This window comes from Amblyomma americanum, chromosome 7, assembly GCF_052857255.1.
Source record: "Amblyomma americanum isolate KBUSLIRL-KWMA chromosome 7, ASM5285725v1, whole genome shotgun sequence".
Classification (NCBI taxonomy): domain Eukaryota; kingdom Metazoa; phylum Arthropoda; class Arachnida; order Ixodida; family Ixodidae; genus Amblyomma; species Amblyomma americanum.
Genome location: NC_135503.1, coordinates 55366877 through 55392064, shown reverse-complemented (window position 1 = coordinate 55392064; position 25188 = coordinate 55366877). Strand labels below are relative to the sequence as shown.

Genomic DNA, 25188 nt, shown 5'->3' with positions numbered 1-25188 from the left:
TCTGCAGTCACAAACCATTCGCTTCAACTGGAAAATATTTGCTTTACTTAAAACTATACTATAAATAATAATCATTCACCTTGTGTTAGCGTCGACTGAAAATTCACTATTTGCAAGTGCGGAATTCCTGCCAGCCAAACAAGAATGACTAAATATGGTGTTACGTTAAGTGATGTTATGTTATGGTAAGGTGCATATTTCACTGCAACTTTCCCTGGGAGGCACTGGGCAACATGTCACTGTAGATGAAAAGAATGGTGCAGGTTGTCTAACCAAGAACAGAAGTTCCAAGACAATGCCAGCATTCTCAGACAGTTCCTGCATCCCCCCTCCCCCCTTTTCCTGAGATTTTCAGTGGCACCAGTAGGAGCAGTCTCTGAAATACACGTGGAGCACACTAAGTGCAACCTGTACAAAGTTGAAAGAAAAACAGCTAGTTCGATACTTCCTTGAGCACCGAGTGCGCAGTTGAAAGTAAAAAGAAAAATCCTTAAGTTCCCAGAATAGCCGAATGCTAGTGGGTAGAGCCATATAGCAAACAAAATTGCAACCACACTGTAGCTTACCTGATATCTCGTTTGTCTCGCATTTATTTATGGTGCTATGCATTGATTTCGATCATTAAGCCAACCCCCCACTTGAGATTTTCAAAACAGGTCGACTTAGAAACATGTAAATACAGTACACTAACTCAGCTGTAATCTTTCCGGACTTGGAGTTGCTCATTCCGTGTGCAATCTCAGTTTCTGCGCTGTATGAGAGCAACACCTCCTTGATAAGGGAGGTAGCTGGTAAAGCATCAAGTGATCCCGCTACAGCTACAACAAAACAAAGAGGAGGCATAAATTTGGGAGACAACACAAACAATGCAAACACGTCTGTTCCTGGCAATTGTTGGCATGGTTTGATGGCCGTCATCAAAGTCACTGGTGCCGACATTGTCATGGCAGAAAAAATAATAGCGCTAAAGGGATACAAACAGAAGTAAGACCGACGCATTGTATGTCAAATTGGTTCAAAGCACGGCAGTTTTCATTCGCTGAAGTGTTTAAGAGACAGTGCTGGCACAAAGCTCGCCAACGCAAGAGGCTGCGTCAATGCTGGAAACAAAAATCTCCAATGGTAAAGGGCACAGCTTTCTCAGCAAGAGCAGGTTGGTGGAGTTCCTAAGTTGTGGAGTTAATAGCCGAAATATTTTCTCCCTGCATCTCCGATTCAAATTCGTGACATTGATGATGACATCGCATGCGATGAATTTGCTACATTTCCGCATTTAGTTATGCTTTTTCTCCTTTCTTGTGCAACAAATGTGCACTTTTAGTAGCAATGCAGAAGTTACCATGACAAAGAGGCCTGTAGTCCTTTTTTTTTGTTATATTCAACAAAAATCTCACATGGCAGAGCCATAGTGCACTTGCAAAGACAGCCAGTGGTGGCGGTACAAGACTTGCATTTTTCGCAATTTTACAGCTCCCAAGAGCTCTGTTTCCAGTGAAAACAGCCTTCCTGTCCTTCAGAGGTGCTAATCCATCAATCTAGGACAGCTGCAATTTGTCTCCAGGGTTTCTTAAAGTGCCCTAGAAGCCCCGCCATGGTATGCACCTCCCACTAGCTCCCGATATGAGGCAGTACTCGATCCATGACACCACAAGTAAGTGCAGTGCAAACATGCCTAACTCACCACTGCTCCTGACACGCCGCACCAGCTTGGTGATCAGGGGCTCAAGTGCCTTTGGTGGCTCCGTGTACATCTTCCAGAGGGACACTGTAAAGCATCAACCGGTTGCATGCACAGTGAATACCCGCTCGCAAAAAAACGCCCTCTCCTTTTACAAAGCGCAAGAGCTGCATGCACTGAAGTTCACTACCTCTCGCATCAGATCACCATCGTCGCTTCACATGCATAGCCAATAACTCCACACACAAAGGACTGTCTCAGTGCCACAGAGAATTTCTCTCTTTCGAGTCGGCTAATATTCATTGCATTCCAACCTAGGTCATGCAGTGGGCACAGCCTGCTCATGCAACGCCTGACAAGAGACGTTGCGCATTTTAAGGGGGTCTGCCGACCACTTGAATGAGGCAATAAGCTTTGCTTTAGACACTGCTATCACACAGATGCATAAACCAGCATTGTGTGTGTGCTCCACTGAAACTGGAAAGCTGTCAGAGCCGCAATAAAATTAGCTGTGGTGCAACGTGCCTGAACCTAGTAAGATGAGCGAAAGCTCTATAAAGCGTGGTTAGACACTGTTTGGCTTTGATTAAACTTCACTGAATATCAATGGTTTGGTTTGGATGGCTACTATACATTGTCAAAGCACTAGTTCCAGCACGTTGCTCATCCATGGCTTTGTGTGAAGGTAAGCACACGCCACACACTTTTATATAGAGAACGGCTCATCAAACAATTTCCCTCAGTTGCGAATGTACCGTCAGCTCCGCATACGCAGCTTTGGCGAAGCACAATGAGTAATATGATTCTATAGTTGCGAGGCGAGCAAGCACCGTCGGCTCAATGCACACAGCTGTGGCGAGGCATGGCGAGTCATGTGGCATGATGTCAGAAGCAAGCCTCCACTCTTCCTGGTTTAAAGGTCAAATTTCATAGCTACATGACCTTCAGCTTTGTACCAGGTGTAGAGCTTCCATTCTAAAAACTGTTAACTGCACAGCGACCAGGCCAAGAAAGGAAGTGGCCAGCCAGTTCACCCAGCTAAGGAGCACCAAACAGGTGCTGGCAGCACAATCTAGGAGAGCTTGACATTGCCAACATGAAAGGGAACAGTCAGTTTGCATCTAAGAACAAATTCTGCTGCAACTTCTATGCTGCAGCTAGACTAGAAATGCCTCATGGGAATTCTTTGCCCACCGAAAAACTGTTCAGAATCTGCTAGGCCTGACAACCAGCAAGCACGAACGCAAAATCTCCCTCTCCTCAGGGGCTAAGTAATAATCACCGCGGGAACCTCTTGGGTACCATCAGAGAACAGAATAAGCACGTACCCGGCAGCAAGAGGAGGCAACCACTGCCCCCATTGCTAAGTAGTGACTGCGCCAGGGGTGCCAACCGCTGTTCCAGCAGCCATGGCAGCAGGCTTTCAGGTGACCGCTGGCACAGCTCTTGGAGTGACCGATGATGCATCACACAAGTATCTGCAAGGCGTGCTTCGAGGTCAGACTCTCGAAGCCATTGCCCAAAGCCATACATCCAAGAGCTAGGCAGAGCAGCATGCTGTAGTCAACAAGTTTGCATACTAGTGAAATTTTGTTAATTAAACCTTATCAATTCGAATTTTCAGATATAATTCATACTCTATGACTTAATGTTCAAGTTTACGCTCAGTTGAAGCCTATGCATAAAGCAGCCATTAATTTTAATGGAGATCGGCTCCACCCCCGATAATTCAGACTACACGCCACTGTGCCTGGGCACAGACAACACGGCCTTCAGAGCAATGCACCATGCAAAGCTGGGCCTGGACCAGCTATGCGGACATCCAATCTCTTTGCAGCAGGTGGTGTATCCACAATGTTCCACGAAAACAAAATCTGCCACCCCATGCATGTGCCTAGCACCGCCTTGGTCCTATTCGGGTAGCCCTGCACCCTAACCAGGCAGCCATGCAACTCCACCCATGGTGATGGATGGCACAACCAGCTTTGAGGCAAAGAGAATCGTGCGTCACAGCATTCCTGGCACACACGATTTATACAGATAGGAGCTGAGGCTGGTGCACATTTTTCAATTTTATTGTGCTTTCTGCACCGCAATTCCATGTAGCTGGTTGCAGCTGAGACCAACAGGGTTGCAGTGATTGCCCCAAATTGAGCCTACGTGGGGTGCCACTATGTTGCGATTTAGAAAGCCACCAGGGCCAATCGGAGCTAAACCAATTTAGTGGTGCGTTGTAAGTGAACAGAAGCGGGAAAGCAACCCGCTGCTCGCATTTGCTAGAGTGAACATCGGCACTGTCGAACCAGTTTTTGGTATAAAATCACGGCTTGCTACATGCCGTTCGCAACTACGATGCCGTCCTCTACTGCAGAAGTACAAGCTGAATCGCTCGACTCTAGGAGTAGCGTGTCTGACTCGCGACACAAGGATCGCGGATCTCATCCCAATCTCATCCCAATTTTATCTTCAGCGATATTATTTACTTCAGATTCTTACATGTCATAGTGATCACTCATGTTACGACATTATAATCACAATTTTTTCAGATGTTTTAATCAAGTTCAATTCCATGTGATGTTACATCGTCATTGACCAATAGGAACTTCGTTCTCACACCCCAGGGGGTGCCGCCGAATGTATGCTCTAATGCTACTGAGTTAAAAATAAGGTAATCTCCAAACCATACTACTGCCCGGTTTGTGTACTGCTTTTTCCGTCCACTGTCATTGGTTGAAACATTGGTTAATTCTCATGCATATACATACACGATCTGCCTTAGCGCCTAAGACAGACCTATTCCAGGAACGGTGTGCCGGCCCTTACCACCACACTTGTGAGGAGAAAGCAGAGGAGCGAGCAGTTCTTCTGCCAGCTGTTTAGGGATGCATTTGTCGAAGCCATGCAGCGGACCAAGCATGCGGAGCACCTGGCGTGCCTGGAATTCCAGGGTGCTGTTGAGGGTGTGCTCTGGGCTATCGAGCAGGAGGTAGGCCACCGTCTTCTGCACAATCCCTGCACTCGCCACGCACGAGGAATGACATGCCAGCAAATTGGACAGCCAAAAGACATTCGCGGCAATCATGACTGAAATGCAACACATTGAAGCATATAAGCGTGCTTTGCAGCTGCGTCTAGGCCGATTCAAACTAACTATGCTCGTGCTCAAAGCATAGTTCATCATCAGAGAAACGTGGCAAAATGCAATCTTTATCCTTTTTAAACCTGCCGTGGTGGCTCATTGGTTAGGGCGCTTGGCTACTGATCCGGAGTTCCCGGGTTCGAACCCGAATGCGGCGGCTGCGTTTCGATAGAGGCGAAAAGCTAAGGCGATTGTGTGCTGTGCGATGTCAGTGACCGTTAAACATCCCCCGGTGGTCGAAATTATTCCCGAGCCCTCCACTACGGCACCTCTTTCTTCGTTTCTTCTTTCACCCCTCCTTTGTCCCTTCCCTTATGTCCGCCGATATGCGACAGATACTGCGCCATTTCCTTTCGCCAAGAACCAAGTTCCAATTATCCTTTTTAATAGGTGCCTGGGTAGCAGCAGAAGGAAAAAGAAGGAACTGCTCTATTGGCAGTTTTAACGAAATTGAGACCACTCTGCGGCTGCGCCACAAACTAGCCTACAAAGGATAAGTGTACGCAGAACCACGTCGTTCGCATCCTTGCGCAACTCGTAAACAGGTAAATTTTGCCAGAACGGTAAGATGTTTTTGTCATAGTTTTACTGCAGAATATACCTTAGGAGTGCTATTACTTATTAGACGTCGCCAAGGTAACCAGCTAGAAGAGCCACTAAGTACCACTGTGTGAGTTTTCTAACACCAGCAATACATTAAGAACATGGAAAAAGGTTGGTTTCACGCTGTACGTTGCAGGACCATGACAGAGCAGTTATTACCAAGCAACAAGCGTATATTTCTAAAAAGTTTATTTGCCTTATCTAGAAAGTGTTATGTAGATACAAGACACTAATTCTTAACGAACATCGCAGAACACGCGATTAACAGGCATGATTCAAGCACGCTAAGTTTTGTGCATGACTGTTTCTATAACAGTAGGTCTTATTACAGCATGCGTGTATGGTGATATCGTACATTGTTACCCATAGAGAGCACAGGGTGATACTGTTATGTTGCCAAAGACTAGTCAGACGCAAGGGCAACCGGGGAACAGAACAGAGGTCACAGGGAGCGCCGGACAAAGCGCACGCACCACCTAGACACCTCCTCTACGTCGTCTGCCAAGGGATAATCCGTTGCAATATAATGATTTCATTCAAATTGTGCCATTTAATTATAAAACAAGCCCTCCCACACTTACAGACTATGTTATGTGACGTTTTTTGTAGTGACCTTTCAAGAAGTTTTGCTGCAGTGGTCTTGCTAAAATGTAGATGCTACTGGCTTTTCTTGACATCAAGGAATTCAAGAGGGTAAAATATCACTGTGCCTATCACAGAACTAGCCCTGTATGGTTCTAAAGTTGCCACTTAAGAAACAAGAAATAAAAGTTTTTTTCGCCATTTCTGAACTGGCACCTTCAAAACCTTACAACTCAAGTTTTATTATAGGCAGAATAATTTTACCCTTATTGCATTCCTTGCACAGTGTACGAATATATTTAGGTGTTGACACTGACTGCCCACCACGGCAAAGAGGGCGCACAGACAATGTTTTGTACTAGCACATGCATCGGCCGCAGCGGTGCGGAGGAGCTGCAGGGTGTGGCTGAACAGACTGTGGAACGGCAGATGCAGCTGAGTGGCGTGCCTGGTTTTCAGTGCCATTTTAAGCTGTGTACAACTATGTTTTGTGCTGCCAGAGTGTATCTCAATGTGTGAAGGTTAGGTTCTCTGCTTCTGTGTTGAGGTGGGCACCATGCACAAACAAGTTCTGCTAAAGCTAGGCTTTTTGTGTTGAGGTTTGGTACCGGTTTTTGTTGCAGTTTGGTAATTGTTTATCAAGGGGCAGTACAGTTAACCATGCTATCAGAAATCGCGCGGATGAATGGAAAAAACCCTGCAATGAATGTATTTCTATAACGAATTCCGAAGGACCACAGGGCTGCATCCTCGCTGCTGTTCCGCCCATTCATGCAGTGCCAGCAAATAGAGCACTAAGTAGAGTAAAATCGCTTAGAGTCGACATCAGTTTTAATCCTCCTGTGCATCGCCGCACTTAAACAAGCACACGTAAATGCAGCGGCAATGAACGATCCCACAACACTTGCCGTGCATCTATTGCAGCTCGGCGACTTGACAAGCCTACATTGTGGGGCGCCATCTGTCGGTGTTCAAAAGAAGCACAAGGAGAAGCGAACAAGATCTGGTCACACTGTTGGGCAGCGTGTCAACACATATATATTCCTCTGCTGTGACTCCTTGACATCAAGAAAAACCAGTGGAATGCGCAACTTAGCAAATCCTCCGAGGCGAAAATTTCTTAGAAGCTCACGACTAAAAGCATAACATATTTCCTAAGTGTGCCAGGGACTATAACAGCATATTCGGAATAGGCACATAGAAACCCCTTTTTCTGAAGGTTTCTTAACTGCGACTTCATCAGCCCCACAAGAGCTTGGTGCACAACTATAAAGCCAGTTGACGGGGATCAACTCTGTTATATTACATATTATTGTAGCCAAGCAGTGACCCAGTTCCTTCCATCTAGACTGCAAACAGGAATTTCGAAGGCCCTCAACTTGACTGCCAGCTACTGCCCATGACACAAGCATCACACACCAGACCAACCTTCTTTACAAGTGTTGCCTGAACCAGCTCTCAAGCCCAGAAAGCATCAGCTTATTAAAGAGAGAAGAGAGAAAAAGCCAGCGTGGCAAAAACCAAAAAAAAAAAGCTCACCTGGTGGCAATGCCTTGAGCACACCGGGCCAAGCTCCTACCACTGAAGCTACCAGGAAAGGGGCATGGTTTGTGCCCAGCAAGTCCCAGATCAGTGTTTGGGCCACTGTGGGCTCATCCAGCTTGCAGCACAGTACACCAATCAGCCGTACATATGATGCCTGCCCCATCAGCATCTTGGGCTGAGAGCTACTCCAGTACCGCGCCTGCAGCGCAGACAATAACATGACCCACCCGTCTTGCTTCTGCGCCAGCGCTTGCAGCAGTAGGGTTTCAAACTTGGTGATGAGTGGGGGTGCCTGCTCACTGTGGCAATACGCCGACACAGGATTCGCCTTGCAATGATACAGGTAGCAGAGAGCACCCCGCACCAGTGAGTCACCCTTGACTTTACGGATGTGCTGAACCAGGTCCTCCGGATGGGCCTCGGGCTGCTCGGCAAAAAACGCCAGTTTTTGAAGCACAGCCTGAACAGCTTTGGAGATGACCCCTTTGTAGAACGCTTGTTGGCTTACCACGACATGCGCTTGGCTGCGCAGGAACAGTCTGTACAGGCCCGCGTTCTGGCCTCCTCCACTCAGGCTTCCAGATGTTGTCTTGCTCGCTGTTGCAGTTGCAGGGCTGCAGACAACTTCCACGTTATGGCCTTCCCTTGCCCGCGTGGCGTTTCCAGGTAGTTCTCTACTCAACGGTGCATTCGCAGGACTGCATGCAACTCCCCCACGCATTCCTAGTGTTCCCTGACTTGAAGGGTCCCCAGGCGCTGCCTTGCTCGCTGTTGCAGGTGCAAGATTACAGTCCACAGGACTGCACACAACTCCCCCATGTGTACCTAACACAGCCTTATTCGACAGGTAGCCAGACGGAGTCCCAGTCATGCCTGCATGCACAGAGCCACACGACAGTGCCCCACGTGCGGCTTCCTCTGCTTGAGCTGACATGGCAGACACTGCCCCACCCATGGCTGCAGCACGGTCAGAGGAAAACGGTGGAACTGCCCCGAGTGGGCTTTGTTCTGCACTCTTTTCTTCTGTGACCTCCCCTTCTTCTTCTGAGCTGCTCGAGGAGAACAGCCGAAGCGATTCACGCTTGCTCAGCTGTGGCTTCTTGGTCAGCAGTTGCACTTCCCTGTCGGACAGCTGCTCGTCCTGCGCACACAGCATGCAAAACATTAAGGGACATAAACTCAAACTAAACAAGCAATTTCCTGCAACTACAGAAGCTACGGCACATGGTTCTGTGGGCAGACAAAACATTGGGGAAAGCGCTCGTGTCGTGCCACCCTGCTTCTTGTGTCCTCATCCTATGCAATAAATCCATCGATCCCATCCAGCTAGCCCAGCTTTCCGTCTTACTCCAAAGGCCAAAGGTCGTTCCAGCAGGCCCGAATATTTCTACCGATTGAGGCTAAAGTTACTGCTACAGTAAAAGCCCGTTGATTCTGACCGGCAAGGGAGCAGGAAAAAACATCAAATTATACAGGTCTGAGTGATCCAATGGCTCCAAAAAAACTTCCAGAAACCGCTCGCATTAGAGTAATTTGCCCAGGTGAAAACCAGGGTGATGGTTGGCTACTATGAAGATGAAAACTGAGTGGCGACGACAATTTTTCGCACTTCTGTGAAGTGCTTCACTATGCCCACAATGTTGGGAATGCCAAAGCAGATCAGCTCAAAAATGAAAAGACCTCTGCGGCCTTCTTCGCGCTGTGATGCAGGAGCAGTGGAGCAACCTCGCAAGCTGCGGCATTGCATGTGAGGAGGCTCCTCCCACACTATCTGCAAAACAGCATGTGATGAGCGCGCAGTTTCATTGGGCTGGGAGAATAAAGGACGACCACATAGACAGAAACAAGAGAAACGCACACTGGCATCAGAACACCGAAAAACTTTTCAAAGAAAAAGAAAATATCAGTGATGCACTAACTATCTGAAACAATGCACAGCTGCTCCCAGCTGGCTGGCTGGATGTGCGAAGCTCAGAAAGGCACAACCAAAATTACGCGGCTGGCCTACTTTTCAGCTATGAGGCCCTCTCGATTTCCATCACGCCTGCCATTGCACACATGCCAGAGGTGCACAGGCAACACTGCATCAAGACTAGCAAACCAGACTAGCAGTCCATATCAACAGGATTTCCAAACTAACTGGGTTGAATTTACGAACTTTGCAATTCGATGACCGTGTACACAGCTCCTGAGAGTAATAATATCACCAAACAAGTACACAAACTACCTGCTCTTCTGCAGCGACTGTTGAGGCCCTCACTGATATTCTTCAACGCTGAGATCTATGTTTTAAGGGGACACACTAGGCCCTACTTTCCCATGTATTTTAGGGTATGTTTGGCACATTTTTCTGAACAACCAACAGAGGTAGCAGCTACCTGTTTATATTGCCACACTGCGAGCGCCGCCATGCGGCCGAGCGGCATGACTGGGCTCGTGTGGGAGCGAAGAAGAGGACGTTCCCGTTCGAACGCGCGCTGCTGGGTTTTCTGGCCTTCGGATTAACAAAAGCCCTTTTTTTCGTGCCGCCCTACGTTTGTCGGCGACATTTTGGTGGAGCCGCTGGGTATCGTTCCATGAACGCTCACCCCGAGGGCAACTCTGACGCTGATCAGCGACGCTTGGACACAACACCCGTCCATAAAGCAAGCCGCCGCCTGCGAGGCCTACAACCCGAGTTCGGCCAACTGACAGCGCCGGTAAGGGCCATGACATCCACCGCGGCTAGCCAGACAAGTCAGCACTCCGGGAGTGCCCCGCCATTTGTCCTTCACGCACCTCGATCGCCGCCACCGTTCCACGGGGACAGGTTCGAGGACGTCGAAGACTGGTTGGCCAGCTTTGACCGAGTGGCGAGTTTCAATGAGTGGGACGGCGAGCGCAAGCTGCGCAACGTCTACTTTGCGCTGCAGGACTCGGCCAAAACGTGGTTTGAGAACCACGAAGCTTCCTTTACCACCTGGGAGGCTTTTCGTCGAGAGCTGCTAGCGACATTTACCAGCAGCGAAAGAAAAGAGAAAGCGGAAATCGCCCTGCGCTCGAGATCACAGCAGCCGAACGAGGGCGTCGCGATGTTCATCGAGGACATGACGCAACTGTTCAACCGGGCCGACCCTGCTATGCCCGAAGCCCAGAAGGTACGACACTTAATGCGTGGCGTAAAAGAGCAGCTGTTTGCCGGACTGGTCCGTGACCCGCCACGAACAGTGTCCGACTTCACCCAAGGAGGCAATGGGTATCGAGCGCTCTTTACAGGAACGGGGCGCCCACTTCGGACGTCAGGCTACTGTAGCAGCCTCTTCCCAGTCCCAGTACATGCCTACGTCGCTGCCCGCCGAGGACCTTCGGGAACTTGTAAGAAGCCTGGTGCGCGAGGAACTGGCGAAACTTCGCTTTGAAGCTCCACAGGTCAGCGTCGCTGCCATTACGGACGTGGTCCGCGAAGAAATCCGACGAGTTGTGCAGCCACCCCCAGCTCCACACCCGGCGCCCTCCGTTATGACGTACAGCGAGGCGCTACGAAGTCCCGGGCCAGCGATGCGAGCCTTTTCCCCCATCGCTCCTGTGCAATACCTGCAGGAGCCAATCGCAACAGCACCCTCCGTGCGGCAGGAGTTCAGGCCCCCCGTGAGCAAAGCACACGTTTGGCGTACGCCAAACAATCGGCCGCTCTGTTACCACTGCGGAGAGCCTGGCCATATCCTTCACCACTGCCCCTACCGCAGGATGGGTTTAAGGGGGTTTTCACCTGACTCACCTCGACCACGCTACGGTGAAAGACCACGGGATATCGAACAGTACTTGGCTGAAAACGTGCAATCTTCGACCTCGCAGCGACGCCAGTCCCGATCGCCATCCCCAAGGCGGTTCTCTTCGCCCGGCCGCCCGTCATCCTCTGGCCAGTTCAGAGGTACGTCCCCACGCCGGGAAAACTGAAGACGGCGTCCTCTGGGGGTAGGACCGCCGCTGCCGCAGACAGTGAACAGCCTCCATCCGACGATTTTATGCGACGACCCCACCCGCCGACCTTAAAGACGATCCCACCGCCGACCTCACCGACAACCTCAGCGACGACCCCATCGACGACGGCACCAAAAACCTCGCCGACAAATTGTCAAACAATTGTTTCCGCCGCCGAAATTCTTGTTGCCGCCGATGGCTATGACGTATCTGCACTCGTCGATACCGGAGCCGACTTTTCTGTCATGAGTAGTAACCTAGCCGCAACCCTCAGAAAGGTTCTAACACCTTGGCATGGGCCGCAGATACGCACAGCTGGTTGCCATGTGGTAACGCCGGTTGGCGTCTGCACCAGCCGTATAAAGATCCGCGGTGCAACTTTCACAGGCTCCTTCGCCGTGCTACGAGAGTGCTCTAAAGAACTGATTCTTGGCATGGACTTCCTTAAAGAGTATGGGGCGGTCATCAACCTGCATGAGCAATTGGTATCGTTTTCGACACAGCGAGCCGTTGATACCGACCCCGAGCCGCACAGAGCACCATTACGCATCTCTGATGACCACACAACGATACCGCCGAGAGCAAGCAAGTTTGTCACAGTCCAGTGTGATACCAGCTCCGGTACTCGGGGCATTGCCGAAGCGAATATGTCGCTGCTACTGTCTCGGCAAGTTTGCGTTGCTCGCGCCCTTGTCGACCTTGTTCACGCGCGTACCACGCTCTTAGTGACAAACTTTAGTTGTGAACCCCAACATTTGACGAAAAACACGGTGATTGCCCATTTTGAAGAACTTGGCGAACATGCCGGCCAATGTGCCTTATCAACAACGCCTCCCGAAATAGCCGAACAGGACACTGCAACAGCCATTAGGACCGACGTGAACCCTGACCTTCTGACCAATCAGAAACGCCGCGTGGAAAGCCTTATTGACTCTTTCCGCGACTGTTTTGCATCAACATCCAAGGTTCGCCAGACGCCAATAACTAAGCACCGTATTATCGTCGACAGTGACCAGAGACCGCTATGTCAGCGTCCTTATCGTGTTTCGTCGAAGGAGCGCGATGCTATCCGCCGCCAAGTTGCCGAAATGCTCCACGACGACGTCATACAACCATCGACGAGCCCCTGGGCGTCACCTGTTGTCCTCGTCGCAAAGAAGGACGGCAGCCTACGGTTCTGTGTAGATTATAGACGCCTCAATAACGTTACCAAAAAAGATGTCTATCCACTGCCGCGCATTGATGACTCATTAGACCGCCTCCGCCATGCTACCTACTTTTCGTCACTCGACCATCGTAGCGGTTATTGGCAAATCGAGGTCGACGAACGTGACTGAGAAAAGACCGCCTTCGTTACTCCTGACGGACTGTACGAATTTAAGGTGCTTCCTTTCGGCTTGTGTTCAGCCCCTGCGACGTTCCAACGTATGATGGACACCGTATTAACTGACCTGAAGTGGCAGTCCTGCCTTGTCTATCTCGACGACGTCGTGATTTTCTCCGACACGTTCGAGGAGCACCTGAAACGTTTGCGTGCCGTCTTCGAAGCAATTCGTTCTGCGGGTCTGTCTCTCAAGCCTGAAAAGTGCCACTTCGCATTTCGGGAGCTCAAGTTTCTTGGCCACATTGTGAGCGCTCAGGGCGTTAGCCCCGACCCAGAAAAGACCGCCGCCGTTGCTGCATTTCCCCAGCCAACAGATAAACGAAGCTTGCGGCGTTTCCTGGGGCTTTGCGCCTATTATCGGAGGTTCGTTCAAAACTTCTCCAAGCTCGCAGAGACGCTGACTCGCCTGACAAAAGACTCTGAACCCTTTTTCTGGGGCCAAGATCAGGAAAAAGCTTTCATAGAGCTTAAGGCCCGCCTCCAATCTATGCCTATCCTTGCCCACTTCGACGAGCAGGCCGACACAGAACTGCACACAGATGCCAGCAATGTGGGCCTCGGTGCGGTGATTGTGCAGTGGCAAGACGGTGTGGAACGCGTGATCGCATACGCAAGTCGCACTTTGTCCCGTTCCGAAGTGAATTATTCCACAACGGAAAAGGAGTGTCTCGCTGTTGTGTGGGCAATCACAAAATTTCGCCCATACCTGTACGGCCGCCCGTTTCGAGTCGTCAGCGATCATCACTCCTTGTGCTGGCTTGCGAACCTCAAAGATCCATCGGGGCGACTTGCACGGTGGAGCCTTCGGTTGCAAGAGTTCGACGTCACCATCGTGTATAAGTCGGGTCGGCAACATAGCGATGCAGACTGTCTCTCCCGAGCTCCTCTTCCGTGCCCACCAGATGAGTCCGACGACGATTCTGCTTTCCTCGGCGCTGTCACCACATCCGACCTTGCCCACCACCAGAGGGCCGACTGCGAACTGCTGCCTCTAATCGAGTACCTCGAAGGAACCGCTCCGTCTCCGCCCAGACTCTTCTCTCGCGGACTTTCGTCGTATTGCTTAATAGATGGAGTCCTCTACAAGAAAAACTACGGCCCGACCGAAACTGCGTATCTCCTCGTTGTCCCAACCGCACTTCGTCAGGAAGTTCTCGCTGCATGCCACGACGACATTTCTTCTGGCCACCTCGGTTTTTCCAGAACATTGGGACGCCTCCGCCACAAGTACTACTGGCCACGGCTTGCTGCGGTCGTCCAACGCTACGTTCGAACCTGCCGTGAGTGTCAACGACGGAAGGTACCACCGACAAAACCGGCCGGCCTTCTGAAGCCAATTGATCCACCGCAAATCCCATTCCAACAAGTCGGCATGGACTTACTGGGCCCATTCCCGGTGTCCTCCATGGGAAACCGGTATATTGTTGTCGCCACGGACTACCTAAGCCGCTATTGTGAAACCAAGGCTCTTCCCCGTGGCACCGCGGCTCAAATTGCACAGTTCTTTGTTCACCACATCGTGCTTCGCCACGGCGCCCCCGTGGTTGTATTAACTGACCGGGGAACCGCGTTTACGTCGGCTCTTACACACGAGGTCCTCCGTCTTAGTGGCACCAGTCATAGAAAAACTACTGCTTACCATCCTCAAACGAATGGACTTACTGAGAGGCTGAACAAGACCATCACAGATATGATGTCTATGTATGTCGACGCTGACCATCGCAACTGGGACGAAATACTTCCCTACATCACGTTTGCGTACAACACCGCCCTCCAAGAAACGACGCGCTTCACCCCCTTCCGTTTGGTGTATGGCCGAGATGCCCTGACCATGCTTGACGCCATGCTGCTCCCGGATTGTACCCCCTCGTCTGCCCCAGGCGCTGACCAATTCGTTCGCGATGCAGAAGCCGCTCGCCACCTTGCTCGACAACGCATTTGCCACCAGCAGACAACTGACGCCCGGCGTTACAACCTCCGCCACAGGGAGGTGATTTACCAACCCGGCGAGCACGTCTGGGTATGGAGCCCTGTACGTGTGCGCGGTCGCTCTGAAAAGCTTCTGCGGCGCTACTTCGGTCCCTACGAGGTGCTACGTCAACTCAGCGATGTGAACTATGAAGTGTACCCGCAAGGAGTTGTCCGGTCTTCTCGCCCGCCCAAGTCTGAAGTCGTCCACGTGTCCCGCATGAAACCGTATTACGCCCGTTAGCCCCTCCCGGAGTTCACATTCAGTGCTGCCGCCACACGCCATCGCACTTTCGGCGTCTCCACACTCTTTATCCCCCTTGCCGGAGGCATCGAGGCGATGCCTCTTGAAAGGAGGGGGGCAATGCCACACTGCGAGCGTCGCCATGCGGCCGAGCGGCATGACTGGGCTCGTGTGGGAGCGAAGAAGAGGACGTTCCCGTTCGAACGCGCGCTGCTGGGTTTTCTGGCCTTCGGATTAACAAAAGCCCTTTTTTTCGTGCCGCCCTACGTTTGTCGGCGACAATATCATTTCCATGGGTGATTTCTGCTCTTTCTACTGAATCCAAACTAACAAAGTAATAAAAACGCTAATTTTTTATTATTTTTTTTCTATGGAGGACTATATTTAAGATCACTTTTCGTCCAATTTTGGTTCGTTATCATCATCATCAGCCTGACTACGCCACTGCAGCTCAAATGCCTCTCCCATGTCTCTCCAATTAACCCTGTCCTTTGCCAGCTGCACCACTGTATCTCCGCAAACTTAATCTCATCCACCCACCTAATTTTCTGCCGCCCCCTTATACACTTGCCTTTTTTTGGAATCCACTCCATTACCTTTAATGACCAGCAGTTATCTTGCCTTCACATTACATGTCCTGCACAAGCCCATTTCTTCCTCTTGATTTAAACTAGGTCGTCATATGCTACCCCACGGCCATACAAAGTACAGGCAAAGAAATGGGCTTCTGTTTCATTAGTGGTATTACAATGGGAAATTTTTCCTTTTTCAAGTAATCTCAGCAGTAAGATTTCGCAAAAAGAGATTCTTAATGGAGTCTCAGAGAAGTTAAAGAACCAAAATTGTCTCACATTGAATTTCAGCTACAGCACAGAACATCAGTGTGTCACATCTCATTTTGAAAATAATGATACCATAGTAACACATATCTTGTTTCGAGACAGATGACTTTAAAGTAAAAAGTAACTACATTGGAAGGTTATCCTCTGTGCTAACATTTGCTGACCCATTTATTATGCATACACCACCTCGACAGTTGTCATTCAACTCATCTCTGTGTCTATTTATCAGTCGTTCAGCTTCCTAGGCTTATTTTCTGATCTGCTGTGTTGCTCGGTCAGCAAAGTAAGTGCGACGCTGGTCAACTTCTCATAGCCGGTGGAGAGTGTTATCCTGAAGGCCCTGAGGTTAAACTGAAAGATTCTAGAACCTTGGCTCTTGCTATGTTGCCACTGGTGAATGTTATGAGAGCATCTAATGTCGACACCCTTCGTGTTGGAGGCAGGAAGGGTGTCAATATTAGATGCTCTCAATAACATTCACCAGTGACAAAATAGCAAGAGCCAACATCGCAAGAGCCAGTGGCAAATGTTAGCACAGAGGAAAACTTTCCGATGAAGTTACTTTTGACTTTAAAGTCATCTGTCTCGAAACAAGATTTTTGTTACTATGATACCATTATTTTCAAAAGAGGCCGAACTGGAGGCTAAGAGCTCCAAGATTTTTGTTAGATATGTTTTTACTTTAAATGAACTAAGAAAGAAACTTGCACAAAAGATACTTGCATGAAAAAGAAGGAAGAAAAGAGACGTGACGAGTTAGGTGGTCGCTCTGTCCTGTCGTCACGTCTCTTTTCTTCCTTATTTTTACAGCAAGTATATTCGATTTAATGGTGTTAATGGAAAAAATGCAGAATAGAATGTACTTTCTGAAATCTAACAAAAGTAAAAAAAATCGAATTTTTTTCTTCAAGTTTTGCTTACCCGGTCACCTTAAAGTGGTGTCCAAGACTGTGGTTACCACCATCAGAATGCAAATGTACGATCAATGCCATAAAAGAAATGCGAACATGACAACTTTCACGCAAACGCAGAGATATTAGCTGCTGGAAAGGAATTACGCGTGGATTCCATGAAAAGTTATCTTCGTGGGGTCCAAGTGAAAATCATGTGAATTGTGCCAGCTGTTCTCATTCTCTGTCAACTTAGTTCTCATTTCACTTTTCGCCTTCTTTCAACTGTTTCGTTTCCAGTCAATTTGAGGCTGGTACTAGTACAGCCAGCCCACTTACATCAGCTGCAGATTTAATGAACGATCACTTATTACGAATGAGTGCGGTGCTACCATCGAAATATGCTCTAGGTAAGTGGAAATTCGTCTCAGTAACAATGAACAACTGCCACCGCATCACTCTGTTATAGCAAACAAGCAGGCACAATAAACTCGCTCCTGAAGTTGAAAACACGAGCTCCCAGCCTAGCGCAGAGACTGAAAAGCACCTCTCAGAACCCACGGCACCACCCGCAAAAAAATGTCGAGCAACAAAGCAAGAAAAAGGTGACACTAAAACTGTAGATAACTGCCAGCCAAGCCCGCACCGATGGCCCATAAGGTCAGTTATAGTCTACATATGGGCCGGCTGGGCACAGCATCCCAAATGGAAGCAGTGATCTGGTGGGCATGAGACAATCGCAGCATTGAATGCACAGCTATTGAGCATGGTCACGGATCAACTAACCGCTGTGATTTAAGGGAGGAGGAGGCGATCAGAATTAACTTTATTGTTTCTTGGCAGAAAGGGCTGAAATTTGGCACACATGCTGCACATCACAGTGAAGAGACAAATATAAAATTTTAATAAAGATATCTTCTTTAGTTTTTGTTTTATAAGAATTTACAGGTTTGTTGCTTGTGGAAAGCCTGGCACAGTAACGAACCATAATATTGTGCCGGGAATACATTGCACATTTGCCGAAATGTCTAATCTACACTAAGACAGTGTTGAAATTTTTTTTAGCGTGCTAATAATTTTTTCCTGAACATGACATGCACGTGGCTGTGCTTCACTGCATAAAGCCATGTACTTATTGTGAAATTAATAATACAATGGAAAGGTAAATAAACATTTCAAGACTGTCATCATGTACAGCACAGTTTATGCATCACAGCAAAACAAACTGGATCAAAATCGGTTCCACCATTGTTGTGCTATGCTTTCCACGAGCAAGGTAATCGACAAAAAGAACACAACTGAGAAAATAGGCTGCAGGGTTTTGCAAGCGCTGCAGATTTATTAAAAAGCACCAGGGCTGTAAAAAATTTTGTATCATCGCTGTCGGGCATCTTCTTGCACCTCTGCCTCTTTGCTTGGTGGGCTTTGGATGCTTTCTTCAGGCGTTCTTTGTCCTTTTCCTGAGTCCCCTGGATGGCAAGGGCACCAGGATTTACACCCAAGGTGGCACACATTTCCGAGTAAGCTCTTTGGCTCCCTGAATTGTAATGTATGACTGCCTCGTTCACTGCAGTCTCTACCGCAAAAAGTCAGGTGTGCTAATCCTTTGAGAGTGCCGGCCAAATAACAGAGTGCAGGCTCTCAGCTGCATTCTCGACCCTTGCAGCGCTCCAGCAAGTGGATGTCTGAAAGGCGTTGATACAGGGGCAGCATGGCTTGGGCAACTCTGCTCATAAGCTTATATTTATGAGGAGGCTGTGCTTCGTTTTTTGCTTCTGCTGCTCTCTGCTCAAACCAGCTAAGAGGGCCGCCAGGGGGGCACAGTTCATGGTGGGGGTCACTGTCGCTAGATGTCACGTGCCAATAAGTGGCCATAACAGCTTTCTGCATTGCAGCAACATCATTGACATTCTTGCCGACAGCCAGGCCATAGTAGTTGATGAGCTTTTTAATCAGCCGTTGTGTCAGCCCACCATTTCCGCCCAGTGGCTCCCCTTTCTTGGCCTTGCTCACAATGGAGCGAAGACCAGTACCCATTCTTTTCTTTACATGGTTTATGTAGTCTTTTTTTGTGAGTGCTATAGACCCATATGACTGCTCATCTTGCAACGCCTGGAAAACACGGCTGTCTCCATCAGAGATAACTGCTATATATCGCAGGTCATTCTTGGCCAACGAACGGCCAAAAAGTTGCAAAGCGGCCTCCACTTCCATTCGGCCAGAGCCAACTTCAGTGTTTTTTTGACACTGATGCTGCTGCCTCCACTGAAGGTAGGTGGGCTCACTCTCTGCTGGCCCCAGGCTGCATCCAAGGCTGAAGTTTGGAAAAACAATTCTGTCCAGCACAAGCCCTGTGTGTGGGAGCTATGACCACGCCTGAGCCAGGTGCCATCATAAATAACGTAATGGTCACATTTTTAGTGAAGCCAACCTCCATCTTGCTGTACACCTTCTTCACAGCAGCTACAGCATCCCTAAATATGTAGTCGGCAGCCTCCTCTGCAGCAGGCTTGAACAGGTCCTTCAAGTGGCCCCGGTATGTCTTATGGTCTAAAACACGATGGGACACATTCATAGTGGCCCAGAAATCGTTCAGAGCTGTCTGCCCTTTCCCTATCACTTTGATAGCTTGCATTGAGCGAATGTTCACATCAAACGCCCTTGCACCTTCCTTCCTTTGGGAAGACCAATGGGACTAAATTGGGCCACAAGTACTGCACGAAAGCACCATTTTCACTGCTAGAACGAGCCTGGTATCGCAGTGCACACCAACGGAACGCTGTTGGCATCTTGGACACAGATTCTTAGCAATCAACGAGTTCACCGCGAAATCTGCACAAGAATAAATTCATTGTCACAAGAGGCTGAAATTTGTTGGCCTTGCTGGTCCATCAAACTGAACTTCCATTCAGTTGCGAGCTCTGCACGAAGGGAATTGCGAACGCTGCGTGCCTGCGCTTCTGCCGTCGCTGCTGACACGAAATGCGGCTCGAGGCGCGCCTGAATGGTGCGACGTTCCGGCGATGATTCGTCCCGTAAATCTTCAGCTATCACATTGTAGCTCGTCGACGGCTGGGGCTCACTCGCAGGCTGCGCGCCCGTGTCGCACGATGTGCCAGAATCAGAGCACACCGTCTCTGCCGGCGATGGTATCTTCGACTGCGGTCGCCTCCAAAGATGCGATCTCGGCTACTGATAAGCGCGGCTGTACGCCGAGGTGTGACAGTCTCCGTTGGTGCATCTTCCATGCATGGGGTTATCAGCATCGTTCGCACAGGGCGACTGTCGGCTTCGCTGCTGAACTCACAGGGTGCAAGATAGCACGGCACGTTATCCGCTTATTCAGTGGGGCGCTCCGCTTCTCCCGCTGGCAGCCGTCTTTTTCTCACCGTAGGAGGCTGGCACTTCCGTTTCCCGAAGGCGTGCTTCGCTGACACTTTCTTCTAACGAGCGACGATCCATTACTAACGTGAGAGCTGTGAGAAGTTGAAATGAACGCCGGCGTGGTCTGCGAAGCAAACAGCGGTGCGCGGTGGTTGCCAGCTTCCCCAGTGTCACGCAACAGCCAATGAGGAGACGCCTTCCAAAGCGGCAGCCAATTGGAGGCCTGCTTTCATCAGAGGGCCCGTGTGACCACCGCTGGCAGACCTGCGCTTTTGTGTTTGTGCGACTCTTACAAGATGGCGACGACCAAAACATTCAGAAACAAAACGGCGGAACTTCGAGCTTTCGAACAGTACCAAGATGGCGGTGCTCAGTGGCGGGAAAGATGAGATATGGCTCCGCAAACTCCGGTGATTTTTCGCGTTTTATGGCTGTTTTCTCGCCCTGCGCACTCACAAATTAATTTTTTTCAGGCATTTATAGTGCGTTTTCAACCCAACCATTTTGATACAACGTAGATTAGGTGTTGCAGATACTGAAACGCATGGTTTCCAAAAATCGATTTTCGCGATTTTCACGATCTGATCCCCGCGCCCCCTGCCTTGCTGGCCATGCTGGTCACATGGTATGCGCTGCCTGTTGAGTTGACTTCACCTTTTGTGCTGCTACCATGTGCAGGTAGAGCCAGCAGATAGTAAACTTGCTCTGCGCTGCAAATTTGTGGCAACGCGTCGTCATTGTATAGTAGTCGGCTCGATGTGGCTTCAGGTGACCACACTCGTCCAGATGCCAACACTGCACAGTTTTGCTCTGACAAAGACGTTGCATGCAAAGTACAAGCACTGCCCTAGAACTAGGCATCTGATTAAGGTGGCTGATCTACAATAAGCTGCCGTGCACACTTCAGACACGATAAGTTTCACTCCGCCCCTAAAGAAGTTTGTTGGCAGCAAGGATCTTGCTGAAAACATGACCACTCTGGAGAATCTGGAAAGTGCAGATATAAGATCTGCTTTCGAGAAGTAGAGATGCATGAGTTTTTAAAGAGTTATTGCCACTATCAGCACAGTGAGTATTTTGGGCCATAAAATAGATAGCAAGGATCTTGGAGAGGAGAACATGACCATTTCGGAGAGTCTGGAAAGACCAGCAGTATGATCTTTCAAGAAGTAGACACACATGAGTTGTTAAATAATTAATGCCACAATCAGCAGAGTGAGTATTTTTGGCCTTAAAATAGAGAGCAAGGATCTTGGTGAGAACATGACCACTCTGGACACTCTGGAAAGACCAGCAGTAAGATCTGCTTTCAAGAAATAGACACGCATCAGTTTTTAAAGGATTAATGCCACTATCAGCAGAGTGAGTATTTCTGGCCTTAAAATAGAGAGCAAGGATCTTGGTGAGAACATGACCACTCTGGACACTCTGGAAAGACCAGCAGTAAGATCTGCTTTCAAGAAATAGACACGCATCAGTTTTTAAAGGATTAATGCCACTATCAGCAGAGTGAGTATTTTTGGCCTTAAAATAGAGAGCAAGGATCTTGGTGAGAACATGACCACTCTGGACACTCTGGAAAGACCAGCAGTAAGATCTGCTTTCAAGAAATAGACACGCATCAGTTTTTAAAGGATTAATGCCACTATCAGCAGAGTGAGTATTTTTGGCCTTAAAATAGAGAGCAAGGATCTTGGTGAGAACATGACCACTCTGGACACTCTGGAAAGACCAGCAGTAAGATCTGCTTTCAAGAAATAGACACACATCAGTTTTTAAAGGATTAATGCCACTATCAGCAGAGTGAGTATTTTTGGCCTTAAAATAGAGAGCAAGGATCTTGGTGAGAACATGACCACTCTGGACACTCTGGAAAGACCAGCAGTAAGATCTGCTTTCAAGAAATAGACACGCATCAGTTTTTAAAGGATTAATGCCACTATCAGCAGAGTGAGTATTTTTGGCCTTAAAATAGAGAGCAAGGATCTTGGTGAGAACATGACCATTCTGGACACTCTGGAAAGACCAGCAGTAAGATCTGCTTTCAATAACGAGACACGCATCAGTTTTTAAAGGATTAATGCCACTATCAGCAGAGTGAGTGTTTTTGGCCTTAAAATAGAGAGCAAGGATCTTGGTGAGAACATGACCACTCTGGACACTCTGGAAAGACCAGCAGTAAGATCTGCTTTCAAGAAATAGACACGCATCAGTTTTTAAAGGATTAATGCCACTATCAGCGGAGTGAGTATTTTTGGCCATAAAATAGAGAGAAATGATCTTGGTGAGATGACAACTCTGGAGAGTCTGGAAAGTGCACATATAAGATCTGCTTTCGAGAAGTAGACACGCATGAGTTTTTAAAGAATTAATGCCACTATCAGCAGAGTGAGTATTTTTGGCCATAAAACAGAGAGAAAGGATCTTGGTGAGGAGAACACGACCACTCTGGAGAGTCTGTTAAGCGCAGCAGTAAGATCTGCTTTCAAGAAGTAGATACACATCAGTTTATAAAGAATTAATGCCACTATCAGCAGAGTAAGTATTTTTGGCCATAAAATGGAGAGCCTATTTACTATGATCAGATACAACAAACACAATCCGCGTGACTGTCAGGTTCATTATCATCATCAGCAGCAGCCTGAAGCCTGACTACACCCACTGCAGGGCAATGGCCTCTCCTACATCTCTCAAATTAAACCTGTGCTGTGCGAGCTGTGCATACCGTACGATCGCAAACTTCTTAACCTCATTTGGCCACCTTATTGCCGCCCCCTGCTAGGCCTGCCTTCTTTTGAAATCCACTCCGTTACCTTCTAGGACCAGCGGTTATCTTGCCATCACATTGCATGGCTTGCCCATGCCTATTTCTTCCTCTTGATTTTGACTAGCATGTCATTAACCCGCATTTGTTCCCTCATCCATTCCTTCCACTTCTGCTCTCTTAACGTTACACTTATCATTTTTCTTTCCATAGCTCGCTGGATTGTCCTTAAAAGGACACTGAGGAGAAATTGAAGTTGGCTTGTATCGATAGAATACCAGCTCCTGATCACAAAAACGCCGCTCTTACTGAAAACAAAGCTCTTGTAAGGTAGAAAATAGCAAGAACCAAAATACAGGTATCGCCACTACAGGCCAATCTCGCAAGTACAAGCGTGGTGACGCCATAGGACAAAAGACGCCACCTTGGAGGAATTTTCCATCCTACTTGGTGTCGCGAATCTCTGAGGCTGACAAAGGTAGGTTGCGCATATCAATATTGAAGTAAGTTTTGTTTTAAGACCAATAGTGCACTTTTATCACACGAGAAAGGCAGGCAAAAGACAACCTGAATGTTGGAAGCAAAGAAAACGGATGCTTGGTGGCGCCACAGGCGGCCAGGAGAGTTTCGATTTTTTATGGCGCTTCGCGTCTATAAGCTTTGCGTGCCCCGTGGTTTTGTTTTTGACGCGCTTCAATTTACAAGCGCCGAACAGCAGAGGAACTCCAAGTGCCGCTTCAAGTGCTAGTTAATCTTTGAAGGAGCCTGTTAAGGCTTGTCAGATGATCGCCACGGTCGATGTAAAGCTATGATGGCACGATGGTTGGTGATCGTACAAGGCAGCACTTGTGTATTCGCACGCTTGCCCAGCAAAACATTCCCGGCTGTGCCAGTCAACTTCAAACTACTACACGGAAACCGTTTATTAGGGACGGGAGACAAGGTACAAGGCAGTTCAGAAAAATTGCTGATGGCCTAGCTCTGTTAGGCCAGGATATACCTAGCGAAAACGCGGAGATTTTTGCATCAGAAGAGTGCATTCACTAGATGCGCCTTTATTGACGGCTGTAACTTGAGCCGTCGTGGCGGAGCGGCAGCGTTTCCGCCTCAAACGCCGAAGGCCCTGGTTCGATTCCGAACCTCGGCACCGGATTTCTTTTCTTTTATTCAGTGAGTGGGCGGGGGGTTTCAGTGGCTCCCATGGATGCCACCGCTGAATACGTTGGTTAGCGGTTAAGCGCAGGCTCTGTTAAGGCGCGTTTATGCTGCGGCGAGGCGCGCGCGCGCTGCACGGCGAAGTCACGTCGGTCAAAGCGAGACCCTCTAAACTCAAACTGCGCTTGACTGCCGACACGTTCGGCGGCTTCGGCGCACTCTGACCGCACTGGCGGGGAGATTGGAGCATGTATCTATTTCGCGCCGAGTGCGCCAGCCGCCGCCGGCCTGGCCAGATTGATTTGGCTGCGCGGCGAGGTGCGCGTTATATTCAATAGCTGCGGCAGTTGGGCGGAACTGTTCTTTTCGAGCTCGGCTATTTTAATCCATTCGCAGTACATATCTGAAGGTACATGCAAGTTGGCGAGAGAGCCAGATCCAGTGGACCCGTTGGATCTAGCGGAAGCCGTTGAAGCGTCGTGCGCTGGCTTTGGTTTCAAGCCGCCGACTTTAAACGCGACCGCCCTCGAGCACCCAGCCCTTGCAACCGTGGGAGACCTCGACGCCGCCTGCTGCGCCGTGCAACCACGCCGTTCAAGGAATCACAATCCGTTGGCCCCAAAGCCCCGGCCAGCCTCCGATGGGCGCAAGGCGCCGACCTTGTCCTGGCCCCTCGCGACTCCCCGCACTGCGGTTATGATATTTAGTTTGCAACGGCTGCTCTCTGAGGAAGGGGAAAACCACCCGCCGGCACCTAACCTAACCGTGCTCCCTCAAAAGCATCGCACGCTCTGTGGGGCTGAGGTCGCTGAAATGCAGGCCAGAGTTTTTGCGAGAACTACGTCGTCGGGTTCGGGAACAGGATCCATCATAACGCTGGCAAGACGCCGGTGCAAACGTATACGAAGCGACGGTAGCGACCCCCGATAGATGCCTTCAACATGCGGCGGCGATAGCTTTCATTTCGGCAGCTGCTAGACCGCACCGCTAGCCGCCAGAAATCACGGAGTCTCCGTTTACGTCACGTTTCACGTCACTCCGTTCTGTGTC

General features: G+C 49.2%; 2 protein-coding genes across 5 annotated transcripts in view; both read right to left on the bottom strand.

The window, feature by feature from the left end:
- LOC144099151 (uncharacterized) overlaps positions 1-25188 on the bottom strand; it is a 78797-nt gene that overhangs the window by 6325 nt on the left and 47284 nt on the right. For 2 of the 4 annotated variants that reach the window (XM_077632266.1, XM_077632267.1), the window contains exons 13-16: positions 7542-8688; positions 4502-4690; positions 3007-3156; positions 1682-1765 (exon numbers count right to left, since the gene is read on the bottom strand). In XM_077632266.1, the coding sequence (XP_077488392.1) occupies positions 1682-1765; positions 3007-3156; positions 4502-4690; positions 7542-8688 (1570 nt within the window). The remainder of the gene's footprint in view (positions 1-1681; positions 1766-3006; positions 3157-4501; positions 4691-7541; positions 8689-25188) is intronic. The other 2 variants (XM_077632268.1, XM_077632269.1) reach the window with 2 other exon arrangements.
- The window catches only part of LOC144099150 (uncharacterized), a 271400-nt gene that overhangs the window by 200083 nt on the left and 46129 nt on the right, over positions 1-25188 (bottom strand). The window lies entirely within an intron of this gene.